We start from the raw sequence: 24,906 nt of genomic DNA, 5'->3' as shown, positions 1-24,906 counted from the left end.
TACATGAGGAATGTGAGACAGCGGAACATGACCACAGGCTTAGACTAGATAAATAAAAACAAGCGTCACTAGCTACGAACAATTCAGATATTATTGTTCTGAAGACGAGTCAGTAACCATAAGAATACTATACTCCCCTGCAACTGTAAATTGCTCTGAAGACAAATCAGTGAAAATTCAAGCAGATTATACCCACCTGAAGACGAGTCAGGTATCGAGGGTATTTAACAACATAGAATCGTAAATTGCTCTAAAGACGTGTCAGTAACAATTTAGCAAACTATACCCACCTGAATAGGTGTCAAGGATCAAGGGCATTGTGACAACATAAAACAGTAATTGCTCTGAAAAGCAACTACTGAAAACACCTCACCACCTGAAAATGTGTCAGGTATCAATGGTACAACATAGATCCATAATTGCTCTATAGACCTCTGTAACAATTAGGAAAACTATACCCACCTGAATACATGTCAGGTACAGTGGGTACTGAATAACATTGAACCAAAAGTTGCTCTGAAAACATGACCGTAGCTATCATAATATGTCTGCAGAAAACGTATAAACCAGACTATAATCAGATAATTATACTACTAAGCCATACAAAGGTTATCACCAGCATGTCATACCCCAAGTACTATCTGATATTATTAATAATCCTTGTATGCATAATTATAACCAGCATACAAATAAATGCCCTATGGATCAAACAGTCAAGCCTCTGTGTTTCTGGGACTGGAGACATTATGTGATGCCACACTCCCTCCATTCATGTCTATGGGAGGGGGCGTAATGGCCATCATGTCCCCTCTCATATACATGAATGGAGGGAGCGTTGCGTGACATCACATCCCCATTCCCGGAAACACAGAGGTTTCAGAGACTGGAGCAGCAGCCCTGCATAGAATATGGGTGCTGCACCGAGATCGCGGGGGATCTCAGACATCAGACATTTTATCCCCTATCCTTAGAAGTTTTTGACCAGAATACCCCTTTAAAGTCAAACACATTTTAACAACATAATACAAAAAAAAATAAACTTATAAACAATTCTCATTGATTTGGCACATTGGGCAAACATTTATACCTATTGTTAAATTCACTGGTTCACTATCTCCCTGTGCTGTGGAAGTTTAATAAGATAGAAACAGTACAACTGTTTGTGTATTTGTTTAGTTAGATTATGTTTGTATACAGTTGTTACTAACATAACAGTGTAACAATGTATTAGTAATCAATGCAAAAAGTTATGCAATTCCAAAGGGTTCACTGTAACTGTAGAATATGGTTCCATAATACTGATGGGCTGTCTTCTAAGTAGGGAAAAGGATCCATTTTGAACATAGTTGCAGTCACAAAGACTTTTTAAACACTTTTCATACAGCCAAGTAGACTTGGATTGGTAGAGGTCCAATCCAGCAGTTGGGTGTCGATGATCACATTTTTATGTCATATCCAATAGGAAGACCCAGTAAAAGACCTCTAAAAATATAAAGACTAAAGTGATAGAAGCATGTTGGGTGATAGCTATAATGATATAGGGGGAGATTTATCAAAACCTGTGCAGAGGAAGAGTGGTGTAGTTGCCAATAGCAACCAATCAGATTGCTTCTTTCATTTTCCACAGGCCTCTAAAGAGGCCTGTGGAAAATGAAAGAAGCAATCTGATTGGTTGCTATGGGCAACTGCACCACTCTTCCTCTGCACAGGTTTTGATAAATCTCCCTCATATTCTCTAGACTAGTCCTGGTATGAAAGGGTGGAAGCTTGGAGTAACATAACAATTTTTAATTCTAAAGCCATAACTACTGTTAATATCTTTACACATCATTGTTTTTTCCCTTAGAGTAAAACTCTTGAACAAAGTTCAAGAGACATTTCTGTAATCTCAAAGCAAATATATCTCCTCTGTAAAGGCTGGTCTAGCAACAGGGAGTCCTAGAATCCCTGCCAAGTACATTGAAACACCAAGCAACCTCCTCGTTTCTTATAAAACCCAAGTGTCATGTCTGATTATTATTATGAACCAATAGATTTTAATGTCTGGTACGTAGTTTTTAATAATAAAATACGCTTTAAATTTAAAAAGTATATGTACGCTAACTCCTTTGTTACAGCTGTGTATATGGGTTATTTCCAGTGGTAATAGGTACCTTAGCCCATGCTTATTATCTCTATCTAGCTCATAACCCCCCGTGTTTTTTCTAGGCTTTGGCACTTGTTGTTGCTGAGCAACTAGATAAATTAGAAATGCTATTGGTTGACCAACATCTACCAACTTCAGAAGAGAAAGGTAGTTCTATCCCTCATAACATTGTTAGTGACAGGACAAAGAAAGCGACAGTAAGTTTTTTCCGTCTTAACATTGTCACTGCAGTTTTTTTGCAGTTATATAACACAGTAGTGTGAACTGGTGCCAGAGGCATAACCTTAAAGGGGTACTCTGCCCCTAGAGATCTAATCCCCTATCGAAAGGATAGGGGATAAGATATCAGATCGCTGGGGACCCCAGGGATCTCAGCTGCAGCATCCACCTGTAACGGCTTCCGGCAGCACTGTAGGCTCTCATCCTCGTGAGGACCATGGTGACGTGAGATCGTGACGCCACGACTTCGCTCCCGTTTGACGTCATGCCCCGCCCCCTCAATGCAAGTTTATGGGAGGGGCGTGACGGCTATCACGCCCCCTCCCATAGACTTGCATTGAGGGGCGGGGCGTGACATCACACGGGGGCGGAGTAGTGACATCACGATCTCACGCAACCGTGGTTGGGAGCCGAAGCCTCCAGCATTACCGGAAGCCACAACAGGTGGGTGCTGCAGCCGAGATCCCCGCGGTCCCCAGTGGCGGGACCCCCGCGATCTGACATCTTATGCCCTATCCTTTCAATAGGGGATAAGATGTCTAGTGGCGGAGTACCCCTTTATGTTTTAAAGCATAACCAAAAATCTGTAAGAGAGACCCCAAACTTTACACACCATTTATAGTACTGACCTCTTCTTATGGGCCACTGGGCCACCTGAATTCCAGGTGGCCCATATAATGACTTCAGGTTCCACATTTCATATACTTATGCTGCAAAAAAACATATAGTTATTCCAGAGAACAAGGTTAATACACCCACTGATGTCTGACCACAGCTGATAAAAACCTGTGATGTCACAGTATAGGGGTAATAAATAAAGCGATAAGTGATGTCATAATACAGTGGTAATAAACAAAGTGCTTGGGAAACACTGGCCCAGATAGATAGGCCTGTGGCTGGATCAGTAACAGGCACAGAGCTTCACTTCAACTCAGATACCAACAAGGTGGTGGTGGGGTACTAGTATGGGCCGGTATTATCAAAGATGAGCTAGTTGGACCTTTTCAGGTTGAAGACAGACTCAAAATAAACTCCCAAACCTACTGTCTGTTTTTAAAACACTTTCTTCAAGGAATAGTACAGAAAAAAGTCTTAATCTTTCAATGCTCCATCACATGCATTGAAGTACCCCACTGTGTGGCTAGCCAGTAAGGGCCTTACAGATGTAAAATTATGACATGGCCCCTTTTCTCAACTGATCTAAATCCTATGGAAAACATGTGGGTCCTTCTTAAACATAAAGTTTAGCAAGTGAGGGAAAACAGTGCACCTCTCTGAACAATGTTTAGTAGGCTGTGGTTACTGCTGCAAACCTTTTATTGTAAAAAAAAAAAAACCTCCATGAATGGAAGACGTATGACTGTTAATGAAAAGTGGGGTGGCTATAATGGTCACTGATTTAAGGAATAGGGGTCTGGAGGTGGGAACAGAGGGGGCTGGGGCAAAGGGGTCTCTAGGAGCAGGAAAGAGGGGTCTGGGAGGACAGAGGGTTCTTGAGGGCATAGGGATCTGGTGGAGGGGAATAGAAGGGTCTGGGGAGCAAAGGGGGCTGAAGGAGGACTTAAAGGGGTACTCCGGGGAAGTTAATAAAAATAAAAATGCCCCAAAGCCATCACAATACCTGTTATGTTTCCCCTGTAGTTATTCTTGAGTGGTAGCGGGGAAAAAGGAATCCGATCCTGGTGCTCACCCGTGCGGCAGCTGAGGAAATGATGTCAGGAGCCGTGATGAGGTAAAAGATGCACTTTATTTTGGATAAAGCAGGGACTACGCGTTGCGAGGGGACAGGCTCCCCTCTTCCTCAGGTCCAATCATAAGGGCTAGGGGGTAGAGCTTGTGTTTTAAAGGGAAAAAGCCCGCAAATTTAGGTGCTCATGATCACAGAATGCACAATAATGCAAAAAATAGCAGACAAATACATAATATATAAGGATCGTGAGCGATACAAACATGTGGGGCACAGAATGTTACAAAGGCCCCGTGTGAAAACAAAAGATAGGATACGTTCTATATTTAGTATAGTTTCATGCACCAAGTATTCGGCAGTGATACTGTACGACATGGTGCACAGGAAGTCCCAGCGGTATGGGGCCATGGACAGACGGCGCGCTTAGTCGCTGTTCAGGCATGGCAGGGACAAACCTCTGGATGGGAGACATAGGAACCGGCAATCCAAGCCCTTCCATTGAATCCAGATGATTTGAGGTGGGTACATGGTTTAGGCAGAAAATAGGCTGGCAGACCTAAGGGGGGTGGTAATGTCTATAGCTTGATATAGCAGATGAGCTCAGTTGCCTCATTCAGACCCCTAGGGTGAAGTGTCTGGAGGGAGTAAATCCAGAACATCTCTTTTTTGTTCAGTATTGCAGACCTGTTGTCCGCCCCAATGGGGATCTGCTCAATTGGTGTGATGTTAATTGGGTTAGGGATGTCCTTATGATGAATACTGGTATGTCTGGATAAGCTGTGGAGGAGAAAACCTTTTCTTATATTCGTCCTGTGCTGGTTCAAGCGTATGTGAAGTGGTTGTGTGGTCCGACCAATGTATTGTTTGCCACATATACAGTTTATCAGGTAGACCACGTAAGATGATTGGCAGGTCATGCGGGATTTGAGGTGGAACGTGGCACCCGTTGCTGTGCTCGTTAATGGTTGATTGCTTATGGCAGATGGTAGTGCAGCATAAACATCTGGGATGACCACATTTAAAGGCTCCATTCTTCGTGGTCATGGTATTGAAGGTACCCCCTATGGTTAGATGTTTTTTCTTTTTCTTACCACAGCTAGGGGCGATCAGATTGCGTAGAGTAGGAGCCCTACGGTACGTAAACCTAGGTAGATCCCCATTGGGGCGGACAACAGGTCTGCAATACTGAACAAAAAAGAGATGTTCTGGATTTACTCCCTCCAGACACTTCACCCTAGGGGTCTGAATGAGGCAACTGAGCTCATCTGCTAATATCAAGCTATAGACATTCCCACCCCCCTTAGGTCTGCCAGCCTATTTTCTGCCTAAACCATGTACCCACCTCAAATCATCTGGATTCAATGGAAGGGCTTGGATTGCCGGTTCCTATGTCTCCCATCCAGAGGTTTGTCCCTGCCATGCCTGAACAGCGACTAAGCGCGCCGTCTGTCCATGGCCCCATACCACTGGGACTTCCTGTGCACCATGTCGTATAGTATCACTGCCGAATACATGGTGCATGAAACTATACTAAATATAGAATGTATCCTATCTTTTGTTTTCACATGGGGCCTTTGTAACATTCTGTGCCCCACATGTTTGTATCGCTCACGATCCTTATATCTTATGTATTTGTCTGCTATTTTTTGCATTATTGTGTATTCTGTGATTATGAGCACCTAAATTTGCGGGCTTTTCCCCCTTTAAAACACAAGCCCTACCCCCTAGCCCTTATGATTGGACCTGAGGAAGAGGGGAGCCTGTCCCCTCGCAACGCGTAGTCCCTGCTTTATCCAAAATAAAGTGCATCTTTTACCTCATCACGGCTCCTGACATCATTTCCTCAGCTGCCGCACGGGTGAGCGCCAGGATCGGATTCCTTTTTCCCCGCTACCACTCATACTCTCAGACCGTCCGGACGGACGGGTGGATCCGGGCAGCACACCGTGGATTTCCACTTACCCACACCAGTTGGGCCCCTTCAAGCTGCAACAGGTGTTATGCTCTCAGCATAACACCACCAGGTGAGAGCATTCCTTACGCTTCCTCACCTGTCACTTATAATAAGGATAACGGCACATAGATAGGCGCATTGTCCCTTTTTGTCTTTCATACTTCTCTGTAGTTAATCATGTGATTTTGGCAGTTCCTTTGGCCCCTGATGTCTCCTAAATACTTTTTTTCCTTATCTGCAGCATAGACTACAACTCCCAGAATTCAGCTCTGTGTGCTTTCACTATCTGTGTGCAGGCTTCCACTGCAGCGCGCACGCATGCACGCACACACACACACACACACATACACACACGGGGAGATTTATCAAACTGTGTGAGAGAATAAGTGGAGGGATTTTCCCACAGTAACCAGCTAACAAGCTGAGGTAAAGTGAAAGCCGAGCTGTGATTGGCTGCATATGGGGTAATCTCTCCACTTTTTCTCTCACACAGTTTGATAAATCTGGGCCACTGTACAAGTCTTTTCTTTTATGCCACCTCCCGCTATGAGTTTTTCTGTGTTCTGAATGGCAGAATATTCAAAAGAAAAACAGCAGCTATGTGCTCAGTTGTGACTAAGAATCTTCACTGCTTTTTCTCTCACAAGCTCCTCACACAGGGAGGGGACGTGTGTCTGTACAGCCAGAGCTCTAGCCCAATCAGAAATCAGACATAAATCAGGTGATGTTGTCTTGATGGGAGGGGCTGCTCTCACTGAGGAGACAACGTGGATCTAAAAAATGAATTTTTCTCTCACTTCCTGCATGTAAGTGATAGCTGAAAGAGGAAAACTGTTGTATATAGCTAATGAATGATATTTAGACAAATGCATAGGTTGGTGAGAGGGAAAGAATGGGCTATGTATTTAGTTCCCCGGAGTACCTCTTTAAGGATTTGAGGAGACAGAGGCGTCTGGAAGAGTACAGAGGGGTCTGGAAGAGGACTTATGGATCAGGGGGGATAGAGTCTAGAGGAGGACTTATGGGCCTAGAGAGACAGTGGGATCTGGAGGAGGACTTAGGGGGTATTTGGGGTAAAGAGAAGATGATGACAGAGTGGTATGGAGGAAGACAGTACAGGGGTGGCAATATTATTTTCAGGAAAGTGTGTGACAGTACGGTATTATATTCAGTGGGGCACAGTATTTAGCAGAGTTATAGTGATTATTCATGTAGGAATAATGATGTCCGAGCATCAAACTCTGTAGAGGGAAGATGTAGCTGGAGGAAGTCCTGGCATCGGGACATGATGAAAATGAAGACAACAGAGAAGATGTCACTCAGGCCACTGATATCATTGGTTTAGCTGAGGTGATCAGTGGGGGAACCAGCAGTTGGACCCCCACAAAAAAATAAATAAAAACAAAACAAAAAAAAAATTGTCTGCTTAGTCTAAAATGCCCAGGACTATTTTTGGTCCCAGTCTGGGCCTACCAGGGGGTGCTAACAACCCTCTCTGCCCCATTCAGGGTATTAACTACAAGGTTAGGGAGTAAACTGAATTGTCCTATGTGTAGCCAAGCTACGTCTCTGCTTTAAGAACAGCAGGGTCCCACTTATTGCAGCTCATATCTTGATAATCTTTTGCTTGCTGTGGATTAGTTTTTAGTTCATAATCAATCTATTATTGCTGTAATGAAAATCTGCTCACTTTACTCCCCTCCTGTTGAGCTGGAGCATTCAGTCTGAACAAGTAGAACTGCTGTACAAAGCGTAGGGGCAGGACGGAGCCGCAGCATGAATGTCTGATGAAACAAGGTGGGTTTAGACTTCTTATAGACATTGGCACTGAACAAAAGTGTTTATAACTGTGCCCTCATACAGCAGAACGCCATCAAACCAGGTGTGGTGACCCACGGTGTATGGCGGTACCACAGGGTGTAGCAGTGTAGGTGGAGGGGCAAGATGGTATTAACCCCCAAGGCAAGGTATTGTTAACCCCTAATGTCCGTGACACCAGAGTGGTACCGGAACCACACAAACGGTATCTCTGCTATTCTAATGGCTAGGTAGTGAAAGAAGAGTCCACAACCAGTTGTGGTTTAATGGAGGCTTTACTGAGTTTAGATAGATGGTATTATCTTCACAGCTAGGCCAGATTCCCAGAGGTGACCAGGAACACAGAAGGACCTCGCAGCTTGCTGGGACCAATTATACTTGTAATAGACTTGAGACAATTATCTTGAGGCTTGACTATATGCAGGACTTGACTACTTGTAGTGACAGCAGACATAGACTTTTGACTTACTGGAATGACTGTTGCTTTGTGGCCTTCCAGATGCTGATCACTAGCACTGAGACATCTGTACTGGCTGGCTCTCAGTAAAGGAAGAGAGTGAATTGTAATGGCCGCCCCTTTATATAGAGGGGGGCTGAACCAAAGCCCATTGGTCAAGCTGTGAGTCATAGGTTAAGCTTGGGCTGTCTGGATAACATCATTTGATAACATAACATGTGACATTTCACAGGTCCTTTAGACAACATCTCACAGGTCCTTTAGACTAGCTATAAATTAATACACTGAATATAATCATATGACAATAAATGACACTTATAATAACAGCAAGAAAGACACTGCAGGAAAGCCCCAGGTCACTGAGGGACTAAACCTGACAGGGCCTAAGTATAGTGCAGGACCATGTCCTGTACTGGAACATTACAAACCCCCCCTACTTAACATTAGTCGCTCTCGACACAGGTTCTGTCAGAGTTGAGGGTCGAGATGGCCCTGGGGCCGGATGCAGTCCTGAGGCATTTTTGCACAATCGTCCATTCTAGGCTGGTAAAATTTATTTGGTAAAACCGATAACATAAGTCTCTGTATTAATTGTCCATACAGGCTCTGACTTGTGATTGAACACGATCAATAATGACTAGGACCAATACATAGAACTGTACTTTAAGGACCTTTGACTTTGCATTTGATGACTTGACTATGCAAAACAGTGGATTAAACACAACATAACATTTGGACTATGCATGTAACATAATACTCATGACTAGACTTAATTCTTTACACTAGACATTTGCAGATTGGGTTGCCTGAGGCTTGCCTTGGCTACTGGAGTCCCTCGGCATTTAAAACACTTCTCCCCCAGAACACTATATTAAGTTTATTCTAGACCCTTTTATGCTAGACAACAGATTTAGATTACATTTTGACATTTCTGTTACCTCATATTGACTACGTGCATTCCTTAGTAGCAGGAATACTTTCTGGCCAGGAAAGTATCCTGCGCACAAACACAATAATATACAATCAAGGCCGTAAATGTTAGCACCCCTGAAATTTTTCTAGAAAATAAAGTATTTCTCACAGAAAAGGATTACAGTAACATATGTTTTGCTATACACATTTTTATTGCCTTTGTGTGTTTTGGAACTAAACCAAAAAATGGAGGAAAAGAAACAAATTGGACATAATGTCACACCAAACTCCAAAAATGGTCTGGACAAAATAATTGGCACCCTTAACTTAATATTTGGTTGCAGACCCTTTGGAATAACTGAAATCAGTGGCTTCCTATAACCATCAATAATCTCACCTACACCTCTTAGCCAGAATGTTTGACCACTCTTCCTTTACAAACTGCTCCAGGTCTCTCTTATTGACAACATTAATTTTAAGATCTCTCCACAGGTGTTCAATGGGATTTAGCTCTGGACTCATTGCTGGCCACTTCAGAACTCTCCAGCGCTTTTTTGCCATCCATTTCTGGGTGCTTTTTGATGTATGTTTGGGGTCATTGTCCTGCTGGAAGACCCGAGATCTCGGACGCAAACCCAGCTTTCTGACACTGGGCTTTACAGTGCAACCCAAAATCCATTGGTAATCCTCAGATTTTATGATGCCTTGCACACATTCAAGGCACCCAGTGCCAGAGGCAGCAAAACAACCCCAAAACATCATGGAACCTCCACCATATTTCACTGTAGGTACTGTGTTCTTTTCTTTGTAGGCCTCATTCTGTTTTCGGTTAACAGTAGAATGATGTGCTTTACCAAAAAGCTCTTATCTGTCCAATAGACATCTTCCCAGAAGGATTTTGGCTTACTCAAGTTCATTTTGGCAAAATGTAATCTTGCTTTTTTATGTCTCTGTGTCAGCAGTGGGATCCTCCTTGGTCTCCTGCCATAGAGTTTCATTTAATTAAAATGTCAATGGATAGTTTGCGCTGACACTGATGCTCCCTGAGCCTGCAGGACAGCTTGAATATATTTGGGACTTGTTTGGGGCTGCTTATCCACCATCCAGACTATACTGCTCTTACACCTTTCATCAATTTTTCTGTCCATGCCCAGGGAGATTAGCTACAGTGCCATGGGTTGCAAACTTCTTGATAATGTTGCGCACTGTGGACAAGGACAATTTTGGTTCTCGAGTCCTCAGACAGTTATCTTCTCCTCTTTCTGTTGTCCATGCTTAGTGTGGCACACACAGACACACAATGCAAAGAATACTCTGAAGGAACTTCTCTACTTTGATTTTACTTTACTTACTCTGATTTTCTTATTAGCCACACCTGTTACTTGCCCCAGGTGAGTTTAAAGGAGCATCGCAAGCTTGAAACAATCTTATTTTTCCACAATTTTGAAAGGCTGCCAATAATTTTGTCCAGACCATTTTTGGAGTATGGTGTGACATTATGTTCAATTTGCTTTTTTTCCTCCCTTTTTGTTTTAGTTCCAATACAAACAAAGGGAATAAGCATGTGTATAGCAAAACATGTGTTAGGCTGGGTTCACACTACGTTTTCTCCCATACGGGAGCGCATACGGTAGGGGGGAGCTAAAAGCTCGCGCTCCCGTATGTCACCGTATGCGCTCCCGTATGTCATTCATTTCAATGAGCCGACCGGAGTGAAACGTTCGGTCCAGTCGGCTCATTTTTGCGCCGTATGCGCTTTTACAACCGGACCTAAAACCGTGGTTGACCACAGTTTTAGGTCCGGTTGTAAAAGCGCATACGGCGCAAAAATGAGCCGACCGGACCGAACGTTTCACTCCGGTCGGCTCATTGAAATGAATGACATACGGGAGCGCATACGGTGACATACGGGAGCGCGAGCTTTTAGCTCCCCCCTGCCGTATGCGCTCCCGTATGGGAGAAAACGTAGTGTGAACCCAGCCTTACTGCAATCCTTTTCTGTGAGAAATGGGTTGCCAACATTTATGACTATGGCTGTATGACATTAGAGACATTTGACATATGATATAAAATAGACTGTGTATTTTGAGTGATACAGTACTACTGTATGTGACTTGTGGTGTACATTACTTATGTGTACTTAGTGTATTAGTCTTTATATCTAGCTGGTATCTGCCCTTGTGTGGACTGTTGGGACCTACGCAGCACCATCCCTTGGGACTCAGGAACAGCAACCTCTTCAGGAGCTCTTGACTCAGCTGGACTTACAACAGGTTCCCCCTTTCAGCAGCCAAAGTAGGTTGTAACTATGGACTAGCAGGACTTTGACTTGGGGGTTCGGATATGGATGAGGAAGGTGGTCTGGAGACTGGAGTATATTCTTGCGCCAACGGTGACAGAAATTGAGCCGGTATGGTGACTAAAGTTTGTTGCACGGGCGCACAGGTTGCTATGAAAACGAAGATTGCAGCTTGGCCAGGAGGAAACATGGGAACATCCATGGATGGGTGAATTCCTTCTCTGGGCACATACTCCCTTGCAGGTTTGACTGCTGGTGGGGGAGGCATCGGGAGCACAGGCAAATCCTCCTTGTGACACAACTTGATTTGATTGCAATGAACGACTTGCGGTTCATACCCTGACTTCTGAATTGCATACACATCTGAGTCGGGATAGGGTACTGCAGTCACAGTATAGTGCTCTGTTTCCCAGACAGAGCCCAACTTGTGGGTTCTCCCGAACTTCCGCAGCCAGACCTTGTCACCTATTTGGAGAGGTTTGGCAGAGGCATGACGGTTGTAATCTTGCTGCTGCCTCTTTTGAGCCTCACCCATCTTTCTGTTGACAATCTCTTTTGCTTCCTGGATCCTCCTTAGGTGGTCAGAGACCCATTCCATAGAAGCTTGAGGAGTTATTGAATGGAGCTTGGAGTCCAGACGTGCGATCTTTAGGTAGCTGACAATGTCCATCATCAAATAGAATGGGGTGTATCCAGTGGAACAGTGCACTGTGTTGTTATAAATCTCCAATAGTTTGGGTAACAACCGGGGCCACTCTTCGTGCCTGGACACAGATGCTGCTCGCAGCATGTGATTAAATACTTGATTGATTCTCTCACAGAGCCCGTTCCCTTGAGGGTGATAAGCAGTTGTCCTGAGTTTCTTTCAGGCATGAAATAGACACAGCTCTTGGAAGAGTTGGGCCTCAAAGGCCGTTCCTCGGTCAGTGAGGACAGAGTCTGGATTTGTACCCAATAGGAGAAGAACATCTGGACTGTGGTTTTGGCTGTAAGATATTTGACTGGTACACACCCATACACTGTTAATGGGTGGCCTGACTTGACGGTTAAGGCACACACCCGTATCCTGTTCCCAGCGCCAAAGTTGTGGTGACCCATGGTGTATGGTGGGACCACGGGGTGTAGCAGTGTAGGTGGAGGGGCAAGATGGTATAAACCCCCTGGGCAAGGTGTTGTTAACCCCTAATGTTCGTGATGGCAGAGTGGCAGTCTATGAGACGGAGCATTTCTGAGCGGTCCTAGCACCCGCTTGATTATTACAATGTGAGGAATGTCCGCACGTTTTTTCCATGTGAACATTCCACACATTTTACTCCGTGTGAACACACCCTAAGAGTGAACATTTTCATTCAGAGGGTCCAGAGTCTGGAATTTCTGTGACAATGAAATTCAGAAGTGTGAATGATGTAGCAGAATTCTGTTGAAGAAACTCTGTAAAATAATATAGTGAGTAAAAATACATCAAACATAAAAACACAAACACTTAAAGGAAATCTGTCAGCAGTATCTACCGCACTAAAGCTGTCACACAGGCTTGTAGTGCAGGTGATGCTTATCAAAACGATACTCACAGCGTCCAGATTCGCCCAGCTGTTCCGCCGCAATTCGTTGTCTTTTTATGCAAATGAGGGCCTTGTGGCATGGGCAAAGCTCCGACCGAGCTAGGGGCACGCTGATGTCATTTTCGCCAGTCGGGCGCTCCACCCGGCTCATGAATATTCATAACCCCCCCTCCCTGCCCTTGCGCCCCGTGTTAGTGTACGCCCATGCAACGTACACCAACACGGGGAGCAAGAGCAGGGAGGGAAGCGACACATGCGCATCTGTCGCTTCCCTCCCTGCTCTTGCTCCCCGTGTTAGTGTATGGCGTACACTAACAAGGGGCGTAAGAGCAAGGAGGGGGGCTATGAATATTCATGAGCCGGGCAGGGCGCCTGCCCGGCGAAGATGACGTCAGCGTGCCCCTAGCTCGGTTTGGAGCTCCACCCATGCCCCAAGGCCCTCATTTGCATAAAGAGAAAAAAGAGAATTGTGGTGGAATGGCTGGGCGAATCTGGACGCCGTGAGTATCGTTTTGATCAGCATCACCCGCACTACAAGCCTGTTTGACAGCTTTAGTGCATGTGATACTGCTGACAGATTTACTTTAACAATTTCTTAGCTATGAACATAGTCATAGAACAATGTTGATAATAGGCCTAAGAATTACCCATACAATTGCCAATTTAATTCTACATGCTCTTTGAAAATAGAAGTTGGAATCTAGTAGCCAGGGGTACTCACTCCATATTTCTCATGCACTTATATTCATATAGACCCCTATGTGTGCCTCCTGGGACCCTGAGATTTCTAGGTAGGTCTCTTCAAGGTCCCCACAAAAATTGAAGAACATTTTCTTGATGATCCCATGGAATAAACTCAAACCCCACAGTATTAATGGGAAGGGACTAATAATGCAGTTTTCATTTTTTATGTCCATATAACTCTGACTCCGAGTAATAATTTTTCCCCAGCAGATGTTGCTGTCTCTGACCTGTCCTCATGATTCTCCTACTTCAAAAGCATCAGCACAAGAGAAACAAGAGGATTTTTAATGTTTTATAAGGAATTTATGGCTTTCAAAGACATTCTCTCAACAGAGTCCCTCCTTTACTATTAATGTTCTTGGAAGCGAATTCTCCTAAACAGCGAGGAGTAAACGAAATATTGCAAAAAATACTGAACATTTACCCGATTCTTCTTGTTTTCAAGTCCAAAGGGACTTACAATAAGTCCTGACCTCAGACAGGGCCCATAAATACAACAAATAAAGAAATTAAGACTATTCCCACAATGCTTTAAAGGGGTACTCCGCTGCCCCAGTGTTTGAAACATTTTATTCTGAAAGTTTGGAGCGGGCGGCGGGGGGTCGTGACGTCACGACCCCAGCCGCCTGCACCCAGCGATCTAAACGAGCGCTGGGTGCTACACAGAGATCACAGGGGTCCCAGCAGCGGGACTCCCGCGATCAGACATCTTATCCCCTATTCTTTAGATAGGGGATAAGATGTCTAGGGGCGGAGTACCTCTTTAAAGGGGCTGGCAACCTCTTATGAAGATTTTTGGAAACTAATGATAATAAAAATTCACAGACTAATACCTTGAAGCTTTAATTTGGCCCCATTCTGTATAATCAAGTGGCACTGCTTACCGTAATCCCGATCGCCGCAATCTGGACGGCTCCATCCATAAGATGGCCGGCTACACATCACTGTGCCTAAATCCACTACATCTATGATCCTTGGTTGTGCACATGTTACCAATATGGCAGAAGGAGGCAGAATTAGGTGAAGTATCACATGCTGCTCTAATACCAGCCATGTTACGGATTGAGGAGCCATCTGCCCAGAGAGCACGGATTGCAGAGGGCAGAACTGCATGGTTATACAGAATGGAGCCAAAGTAAAGCCTTGGGGTATTAGTGAGTGAAACATTATCATTAGTACAGTTGGCAAGAAACTTCATAAAAGTTGCCAACTCTTTTAAGCCGTATCCATTTAATGTAAGTAGCAAGAAGGGTGGCAGCATATACGATAAACTAATCTATAGACCCACAGCAACCAATTGCAGCTCAGCTTTCATATGTTATTGAGCTCTGGTAAAATGAAAGCTCAGCTGTGATTGGTTGCTATGAGCAAACCAGACCATTTTTGTCTCAGAAAGATTTTTCAATCTGGGCCACTATTTTGGTTAATATTTGGAATTTATGTTGGTGCTTATTCTTTATCACAACAAGAACTGGGTCCAAAATACAAAAAAAGGTGCAAATCGTTCAGTTATGTTATTTTTTTTATTAGTTTTTGTTTTATTTCTGGGTTTGGTGATAATGCTGACCAAGATGAGTCCCAAAATTCTGTGTATGCATAGAGCCTTAGACATCCTGGAATGTCTGCAAGACTTCAAGAATATATCCTGGGTGCATCATGTTAAACATATATATATATATATATATATATATATATATATATATATATATATACTCTCAGGCACCACCACAACATCCTTGGGCCTGCCCCAGTAATGCCCAGCAGGGAAGTAGGGTGCACGAGGAGAATTATCTGTATATTTGGAGTCTGTATACAAGGGTCTGAAGTTTTTTTTAGGACCTGTAGTCAGGTCTAAGGTCTTAATAAAGGGGAGGTCTGCTTCTTTTAAGGTCCTTTTCTGGGTTCTATATTTCAGGGTTCTTATGTGGGACTTAATTTATTGTAAGGGTCTTGTGTAGGGTCTTTATTTACTATAGGGGTCTGGTGAGTGATGTGCATTTGCTCAGGGGACTTTGTGTGTGGTCTATATTTGCTTAAACTGCTTTAAACTGTGTAACTTGGGGCTTGTCTTATATAAATGGAGTAAGAGAGGTGATCAAGAACCCAATGTTCACTGTGGCTGAGCTCCAAATATTTTGTTGGCAGATGGAACAGACTTCCAGAAGGTCATCCATCACTGCAGCACTTCACCAATCTGGACTTTATAACAGAATGGCATCAGAAAAAAGCCTCTCCTCAGTAATTCTTGCATGAGAATACTGCCAGTAGTTTGCAGTAAGAGCACATAAAGGGCAAGACAAGATTCTCTGGTCTGATGAAACTTTTTGGCCTCTATTCCAAGAGTAATGTCTGGAGGAAACCAGGCACTGCTCATCACCTGCCGAACAGCATCACTACAGTGAAGTATGGTGGTGGAAGCATCACGCTGGGGGTGTTTTTTAGTGGTTGGGATAGGGAGACTAGTCAGAGTTGAGTGAAAGCTGAATGCAACAAAGTACAGAGATATTCTTAACGAAAACCTGACTCACAGACTGGGCCAAAGGTACACCTTCCAGCACCTTTGTATTGATGCTACCAGGACTTTCCGTGGGAAGGATAAGCTTGTAAAAAACATCAGATAGAAGGGGATAACCACGTGTTCAGTGTCCAGGATACCAAACAGCAGACTGTACAAATCTGTTTAACTTTCTGGCACCAGTTGATTAAAAAAAAAATGTTTTTTTTGTTTCACCAGAGTACCCTTTTAAGGTCAAAATGGGCTTCCTCCTTAAGGGAACTCTAATGCTGGATAAACCCTTTAAAGTCAAATAATAGCAGCTATACTGACCTGCCCCAATTGCCTCAGCTGCTGCAACACCACAAGGTGCCCATCACTCTCCTCCCTCTTCCTGTTTTTCTTTGATCTTTCATTTATGCAGAAACTGCCCACTCATCCCAGTGATTGGCTGATTGGGCAGTTCGTGCCAAAGAAAATGTCACATTTACTAAGAAGACAACAGCAGTGTGAACAGAGTGGTGGGGGAGTGGGGTAGCAGTATAGATTTTTTTATTTTCATTGCACAGGAAGGAGTCAGATAAACATAACTTCCAGCCCAGAAAACTCCTTTAGGGTACGGTCACATGTACGCAGATTTGATGGACAGGATTTTCTGCTGCAGATTTCAATGTAAACTAAATGACTGAGCACAGCTTCTAATCGGCAGTTACAAATCCTGCGCATCAAATCTGCACAGGATCCTGTATGTGTGAACGTACCCTTAATGTCATATTTATTTATTTATATCTGTGTTTAAACCTCTCTTTGAAAAACATAGAAAACATCAATAAGTATAACTTTATAATTGAGCTGCTAAAAACTATTTAGCAAATTCTTAATGACAGCTAATACGACCCCCGTTTCTGCTTCTGCTGTGATGGTCATCTAGCTTTCCCAGACTCCTGAATAAGCTGCTTCCTAGAGATTTTGTCTATTACCTATCAGCCACCTCTATCACTCCCTGTAATGGGAAGAAAGTCGCACGCTCTCAGTGACATGTATGCTGCTGCACATCTGGAGCTTTCCATCATTCTGCTCACAATATGGAATGAACCATACATCTATAGCTTCTGCTAGTTGTCACCTGGTCACATCTACCTTCTTTGTGATGTATGGGATAGTTATCAGACTGCCTGTAGAAGGTATTGCTGCAATCCGTATGGCACACGGATGATAGAATATTCTCTTTGAAAAATAGAATTAGAAAGAGGACGGTGGGGTGGGGGGGGGGGGGGGGAGAGGGGTGTGTTAAAAAATAATTATTAGGAGCAAGGTTGGGTGGTTATTTTGTGTACCTGCTGGAGTGTCTCTTTAAGGTGTCATAGCGAAGTGGATAAAATGATTACAAATCCAGAAAATCGTATTTGTCAGACGGTAGTATGTATAAATTATATTTAATAAATATATTTCTTTTTTTAAATTTATTTATTAATTTAATATAAATTTTATATATATATATATATATATATATATATATATTTCAGCTTTTTCCCACTGACTTCAATTGGGGAGTCAAAATCTAAAGTAAAATCTAAACAAAATTTGGATTTTAATCCCACACTATTTTTTTCTCATCAGAATCTGCAACTGAAACACACAAAACCTGCATGATTCGATGTAGGCGTTTGTAAAAAATAAAACTGAGATTATCAATTTTTTAAAGGAAAAAAATCAAATCAATAAAATCCACAGGAAATAAAAATTGAAATTTGGTGCAATTAAAAAGAAAAAACAAAACAAAGAAATAAATAAATAAAATATTAATTTACAATTAGTTTGTGATATAAGGCTCTAAGGGTTAGGTAGTGTTATAGTGACATCTGGTGGATATAAAACATTTTGCAAAGTGCATATACCAACAATCCTATTCATGTGATATACGTGGATGTGAAATCAGGGCAGGTCAATATAAAGATCTGCTTTGCACCGAAGCTCTATGCCAGAGTTTTCCAACCATTAGCTGTTGCAAAACTACAACTCCGAGCAAGCTGGGAGAGTTGTCATTTTGCAACAGCTAGAAGCAACTTGGTTGGGAAACACTGCTCTATGATGAGTGCATTATACCCAGAGAATGCCAAGAATCTCTGCCCCAGACACACACTAAAAGCAAGTAAAACAACCAGAAAGTAAGTATAATTTTCAATTTTATTTATAACAATATTCTGTGTTATTTAAGTTGTAAAGTAATCCAGCAAAAATTATTAAAACTTTTTTTTTTGTAACCCTGCCTCCCTCAATTCAGCCCGATAAAACATCTTGAAATGAGTGCTTTTCAGATTTAACAAATAAAAATACTGCATGTTAACATAACGTACCATTTAGCATGTCTGAGAAAAAAGAAACCAGAGAGAGAAACAGAAAGAAAAAAAAGTCAGTGAGAGAGAAAGAGGGATGATTTATTCTTAAAATTCCATAAAAAAGAAACAATTCAGAGAAATAATACATCTAATAAGGCCCTATGGCAAAGAAAGCACGTGTGGGTGTACTTGAGCAAAACATGGAACGCGACTGAGTCTATCAAGTGGAATAAGCTCCGGTTTTATAGGATGAGGAAATGAAATGTGATGACAAAGGATTAAAAAGGTTTACATTTAAGGCTATATAGTGCAACAATATCCTCTAAAAGAAAACAAAAAAAATCTAAAAAGAATGTCGTCTATGTATCGGTGGCTGATTTGGCTAGCATTGGATAAGACAAAGCCGCCACCATGCAAATAGTCATGATAGGGCTTAGAAGGTGCAAACATAAATTTTATGTTTTTTTAATGTTCTCCATTTAAATTAGAGATATATATATTTTTTTTGTTTCAAGTTATTGGCTAACTTTTCTTACATTCCTAAAAGTATATTCATTTTAAGTATATCTTAAGAATATTCCAGACATGCTTCTCCAATTCTAAATGGAAACCATTGTCATTCTAGTGGATGGTGACCCAGATGACTGTCAATCTCTTCTTCTAACCGGTGATGAGGGTCACGATTCGATACCGAACAGTTTATGATGAAGACCATTCACTATGAATGTGAGATGCTCATAGCACAGTTCTGCAATTATGCTGCTACCAAATGTGTGCAAACTGACCCAAATCGTCTTACTCTAGACATAAGAGTTTCATCTACTGTGTGAGTGGTAGTTACAGGGCAGTTCTCGAGTTGCCGTGACTTTGTCGCTCAATCACACAGCTATCTTGACCTCGCTATTACTTTCCAAGGACTTCTGTGAAATATGCTGTTAAAAAAAAAAATCTGCCGCCGTAAAATTGAAAAGCACAATAAATTGTACATGAGCAGAAAAAATAAAGAGAAGCTGTAAACAGATGATGATGCCAACTGAATAAAAACAAAATCGCCCATCCATTGCTTACTGTGATGCAAGGCCACCAGGCACTAAAAAGGTTAGTGATCAACCGCTTTACAGACATACATAAGCTTAAAGTGTAGCCGACGCATGCACACAGCGGAGGTGGCCATTTTGTGGGCTGCACTAATACTCATGTGAAGGCACTCTACAGTCAACTAAAATCTAGCTACATCACACTCTGCAATGCAACCAGTTTCTATTACACTGATAGGCTCAACATTGGACCAGTCCAAAAAATAGCCATCACCCCTGTATGTGTGTCATAGGTCCAATTTAAAAGTGCAGTGCCACAAGGAAAAAAAAAAAAAAAAAGAAAAAACATTCTTAATAATTTAAGAGATCATGTTAAGGCCCACCTTTTATAGTGTAATGTGAATGTGGTGAATAAAATTCTTGTCCTATTATAATGTAAACTAGTGGGGATTAGAGTGGGGAAAAAAATAACCAGAGTGAAGGTGAAATGCAAAAAGTTATTTTAGATTATAATAATTGTTTAAACAGAAAAAGAAAATTATTTTAAGAAAACTTGTCACATTTTACATCACTGCTCTTTAAACAGAGTTAAACTTTCCATAGCCAAATATCAACAACATTATTACATTGACTGCTATTGTTCTTCTTTAAGAATCTAAGGGAAATTATTATTATTATATTTTTTTTTTAGACAGTACCAAATAGACTGAAAAGAAATAAAAGGGAGAAACAGAACCAAAAGTCCTATGAAGTTGACGGTACTGGAAGCAAGAGAGAGCTTCTTCTGGGGCACATTCAATGTTGAGGGGAGTCTCTTCTCCAGGTTGGGTTGTTCTTTTTGGCTTTCCAGTATCCAGGCACAAGATAATCTTTAGAAACAGCTGTTTTTGTGTGTCGCTGAAGGTGAACCCTAACAACTGCGGGTAACCTTTCAAGATGCCGAGAATTCCAGTCCAATGATTAGGAATGAACCTGTTCAGCTGCGAGTTGCTATGGCAGTACCTCAAAATGCACAGAAAAGTATATGCTGCTCACCCCACTTCCAAAAGGCTCAACCGAAACAAAAATACCATCACACTCTCTTTTCATCAAATCGTTAAAAAAATAAAAACTATTTAAAAATATTAATGTACGGTATGCTGTAGGTAAAACTTGAAGTAAGTAAAAGAGAAAAAAAAAAGTAGCTGAAAGAGAATGAGAAGAGCTCATTTGACACGTTTCACTCCGGTTACTTTGTACCATGCTGGCAACTTATGAAGTGGGTAAAATAATGTAACAGTCTTGGTTAAAAAGGCCAGCCCTTGAAATAATAAAAGCACCCCCTTTCTTGTGTGGATGATTCCTTTCCTTAAGACGAGCTGCCTTTCTTTAGCATCTTTCATTGCTTCTCTCTCTTCAACTCTCCTATCTGCTTGACAAGATCTGCGAGCCACTAGTGTTTATTGCAGAGTCCTGTTACAGACAGGTCCCGAGCACATGTGGGCAAGGAGGTGAAGGATTTCAGACAGGTTCCAGAAAATAATGGCAAGGAAAAATATATTTATAATACTGAGATCAATATAAAAGTAGTCCTTCATTTATACACTTTATACACCGTTAGGTTGTGTGTGTGTTTTTTCCATAATTTTTAAAAGTTTTTTTTTAACTATTTTTTTTTTCTCCTTTTACTAAAATTTCCACCCTATGCCAAAGGGTCTGAAAAGTCGTCCTCGCCTCCACGGGACAGCAACTCTCGCTTCTCATCCGTGCTTGCTAGAGAATTTCTGCTATTGTGAGCCCCCATGTACAAAGTAGCATAGACTGGGTTAGTGAAATTTGTAGGCTAGAAGTGAAGAGAGATATAAGAAAACACCAGTTAAGATTGCATAAAAAACATTACTATTTATTCAAAGTAGAAGCAAAACTATGGGGTCAATAAAAGGAGGTATCTGTTACACATGGGCCCTAGTATTAAAAAAAGGAACATGATGGCTAAAGGGTTATACCCATCTGGCAACATATGGCTTATCCACTTATAAAAGATCAATGGCCCATAGCCTGGTGATGGTCATCGGAGCAGGGGTGTGGAAATTAAAAAAAAAACTACTTGTCCAAGGGACTAAAGCTGAACACGATCTACTTGTCCCTCAAGAAAATCCACTTGTCCTGGTAGATAAAATAATTTCCACCAAAATGGTACGATCCCCCCCCACTAGACCACCAGGGATGGATATAAGATTCCTTTAGACACTGCTGACAGCGGTGATCTAATGGGTTAATAGGCGATCGCAGCATGTCAGGCTATTTGTAGGAGAGTTGTAGCTCCTTGTGCACCCGAGCCAAGCCCAGATAAGTCTAGATGTAACTTTTTGATCACCATAAAAAATTTCTCAAATGAAGTGACCAAAAATGAACAATTCTGGACTATTCTTTTACATTTACACCGTTCACCGTACGGTTTAATTAACATTATATTTTAATAGTCTGGATATTTCCACATGTAGCGATACAACTTATGTTTATTTTTGTACATTATTTTTATTTAAAGAAAATTGGAAACTTTAATTAGGAAAGGGGCTTATTCACATATATACGCACTTTTTAAAATATTTGAATCACAATTTTTCAGTCTTCATAGGGACTTATGTGTTACTGGGGGGGGGGGGGGGGGGGGTTCTGCTTCTCCAGTTTATGTGCTGCATTTTGTGTCAGAAAATGCTGGAAGTTGCATTTAGTTACTAGATAACTACAACTCCCAGCATGCCCTGATACAGCCTATGGTTGTGTGGGTGTTGCAGCATGTTGCACTGTATAGTAGTAAGGTTATTGTGTAACATGCTGGGAGTTGTAGTTTTGGTCCGTGTCAGCTGTAGAGCCATAGTCTGTGTCAAGGAATAGTGGGAATTACAGTTAGTAACTACAACACCCAGCATGCCCTGATGCAGCCTATGGCTCTGCAGCTGAACCGAATCAAAACTACAACTCCCAGCATGTTACACTTTATAGTTCTACAGTTTAGGTTATGGTGTAACATGCTGGGAGTTGTAGTTTTGGTTCGGGCGTGTTTGCGTGCATCCGTGAGGCTCTTGGTCGTCGGGTGAGTATGAAGGGGGTGGGATTCTGGGGGTGCAATTTAGTGCGGGTGCCACTAAAAATAAATAAAATTAGATGGCACAACTGGCGGCGGCAGTGCCCCCCCCCCCCACATCATACATTACATACACACATCACAGATACATCATACACATATACACTCACACCATACATATACACCATACATATGCACACATCATACATACACCCGCCACTGCCCCCCCCCACATCATATATTACATACACATCACACAGACAGACATCATACACACATCATACATTACATACACACATCACACAGACAGACATCATACATTACATACATCACACAGACATTATACACACATCATACATTATATACACACATCACACAGACAGACATCATACACACATCATACATTACATACACACATCATACATTACATACATCACACAGACATACACACATCATACATTATATACACATCACACACAGACATCATACACACATTATACATTACACACATCACACATAGACATCATACACACATCATACATTACATACACACATCACACAGACAGACATCATACATTACATACATCACACAGACATTATACACACATCATACATTATATACACATCACACACAGACATCATACACACATCCATTACATACACATTACACATAGACATCATACACACATTATACATTACATACACATCACACAGACAGACATCATACACACATTATCCATTATATACACACATCACACAGACAGACATCATACACACATTATACATTACATACACATCACACACAGACATTATACATTACATACACATCACACAGACAGATATACACACATCATACATTATATACACATCACACAGAGACATCATACATTATATACACATCACACATAGACATCATACACACATCATACATTACATACACATCACACAGACATATTATACACACATCATACATTATATACACATCACACATAGACATCATACACACATTATACATTACATACACATCACACAGACAGACATCATACATTACATACACATCACACAGACAGACATCATACACACATTATACATTACATACACATCACACATAGACAGACATTATACATTACATACACATCACACAGACAGACATCATACACACATCATACATTACATACACATCACACACAGACATCATACACACATTATACATTACATACACATCACACAGACAGACATCATACACACATTATACATTACATACACATCACACATAGACAGACATTATACATTACATACACATCACACAGACAGACATCATACACACATTATCCATTACATACACATCACACACAGACATCATACACACATTATACATTACATACACATCACACAGACAGACATCATACACACATTATACATTACATACACATCACACAGACAGACATCATACACACATTATACATTACATACACATCACACATAGACAGACATTATACATTACATACACATCACACAGACAGACATCATACACACATTATCCATTACATACACATCACACACAGACATCATACACACATTATACATTACATACACATCACACAGACAGACATCATACACACATTATACATTACATACACATCACACATAGACAGACATTATACATTACATACACATCACACAGACAGACATCATACACACATTATCCATTACATACACATCACACACAGACATCATACACACATTATACATTACATACACATAGACATCATACACACATTATACATTACATACACATCACACACAGACATTATACACACATCACACATACACTCACACCATACATATACAACCACCCTTCCTGTCGCCTGCATTCTCTGCCTCCTCACCTGAGCCGCCATGAGTGGACATCAGAGCTGTAGTCACCGCCGGTGTGAAGTTACATGGGTTTGGAAATCTCCCCTCACACCGGACGTCCTTTCCTCTCTCCCCTCCCCCGCTCTGTGTTTTCCCCGTGCAAACATGCAACCTCCCCGTGGTGGATTAGGTCCTGTGAAGAAGGGGTAGGGATAGAGCTGTGTGCGGGGGAGGGGAGGAGCTGTGTGCCGAGCTGTGGACATCCTTTCTCTCCCCCTGTCTTCTTGTGTTATATGTGTAGCTGCGTCCTCCAT

The 24,906-nt window shown here is 41.8% G+C and overlaps 1 protein-coding gene and 1 long non-coding RNA gene across 5 annotated transcripts in view; one reads left to right on the top strand and one right to left on the bottom strand.

The window, feature by feature from the left end:
• The first annotated feature begins 2,229 nt into the window (after window positions 1-2,229).
• LOC130358766 (uncharacterized) lies at window positions 2,230-14,092 on the top strand. Its single transcript, XR_008889643.1, has 3 exons — window positions 2,230-2,343; window positions 7,717-7,803; window positions 14,009-14,092. It is a non-coding gene; the product is annotated as an uncharacterized LOC130358766 (long non-coding RNA).
• Window positions 14,093-20,758: 6,666 nt separating this feature from the next.
• Window positions 20,759-24,906, bottom strand: part of LRP1 (LDL receptor related protein 1) — a 328,104-nt gene continuing 323,956 nt past the window's right edge. For all 4 annotated transcript variants that reach the window (XM_056562521.1, XM_056562523.1, XM_056562520.1 and 1 more), the window contains one exon: window positions 20,759-21,490. In XM_056562521.1, coding sequence (XP_056418496.1) covers window positions 21,350-21,490 — 141 coding nt within the window. In that variant the 3' untranslated portion in view covers window positions 20,759-21,349. The remainder of the gene's footprint in view (window positions 21,491-24,906) is intronic.

This window comes from Hyla sarda, chromosome 2, assembly GCF_029499605.1.
Source record: "Hyla sarda isolate aHylSar1 chromosome 2, aHylSar1.hap1, whole genome shotgun sequence".
NCBI classification, from domain to species: domain Eukaryota; kingdom Metazoa; phylum Chordata; class Amphibia; order Anura; family Hylidae; genus Hyla; species Hyla sarda.
The sequence above is the reverse complement of the archived record's forward strand: the minus strand, read 5'-3'. Positions and strand labels throughout refer to the sequence as shown.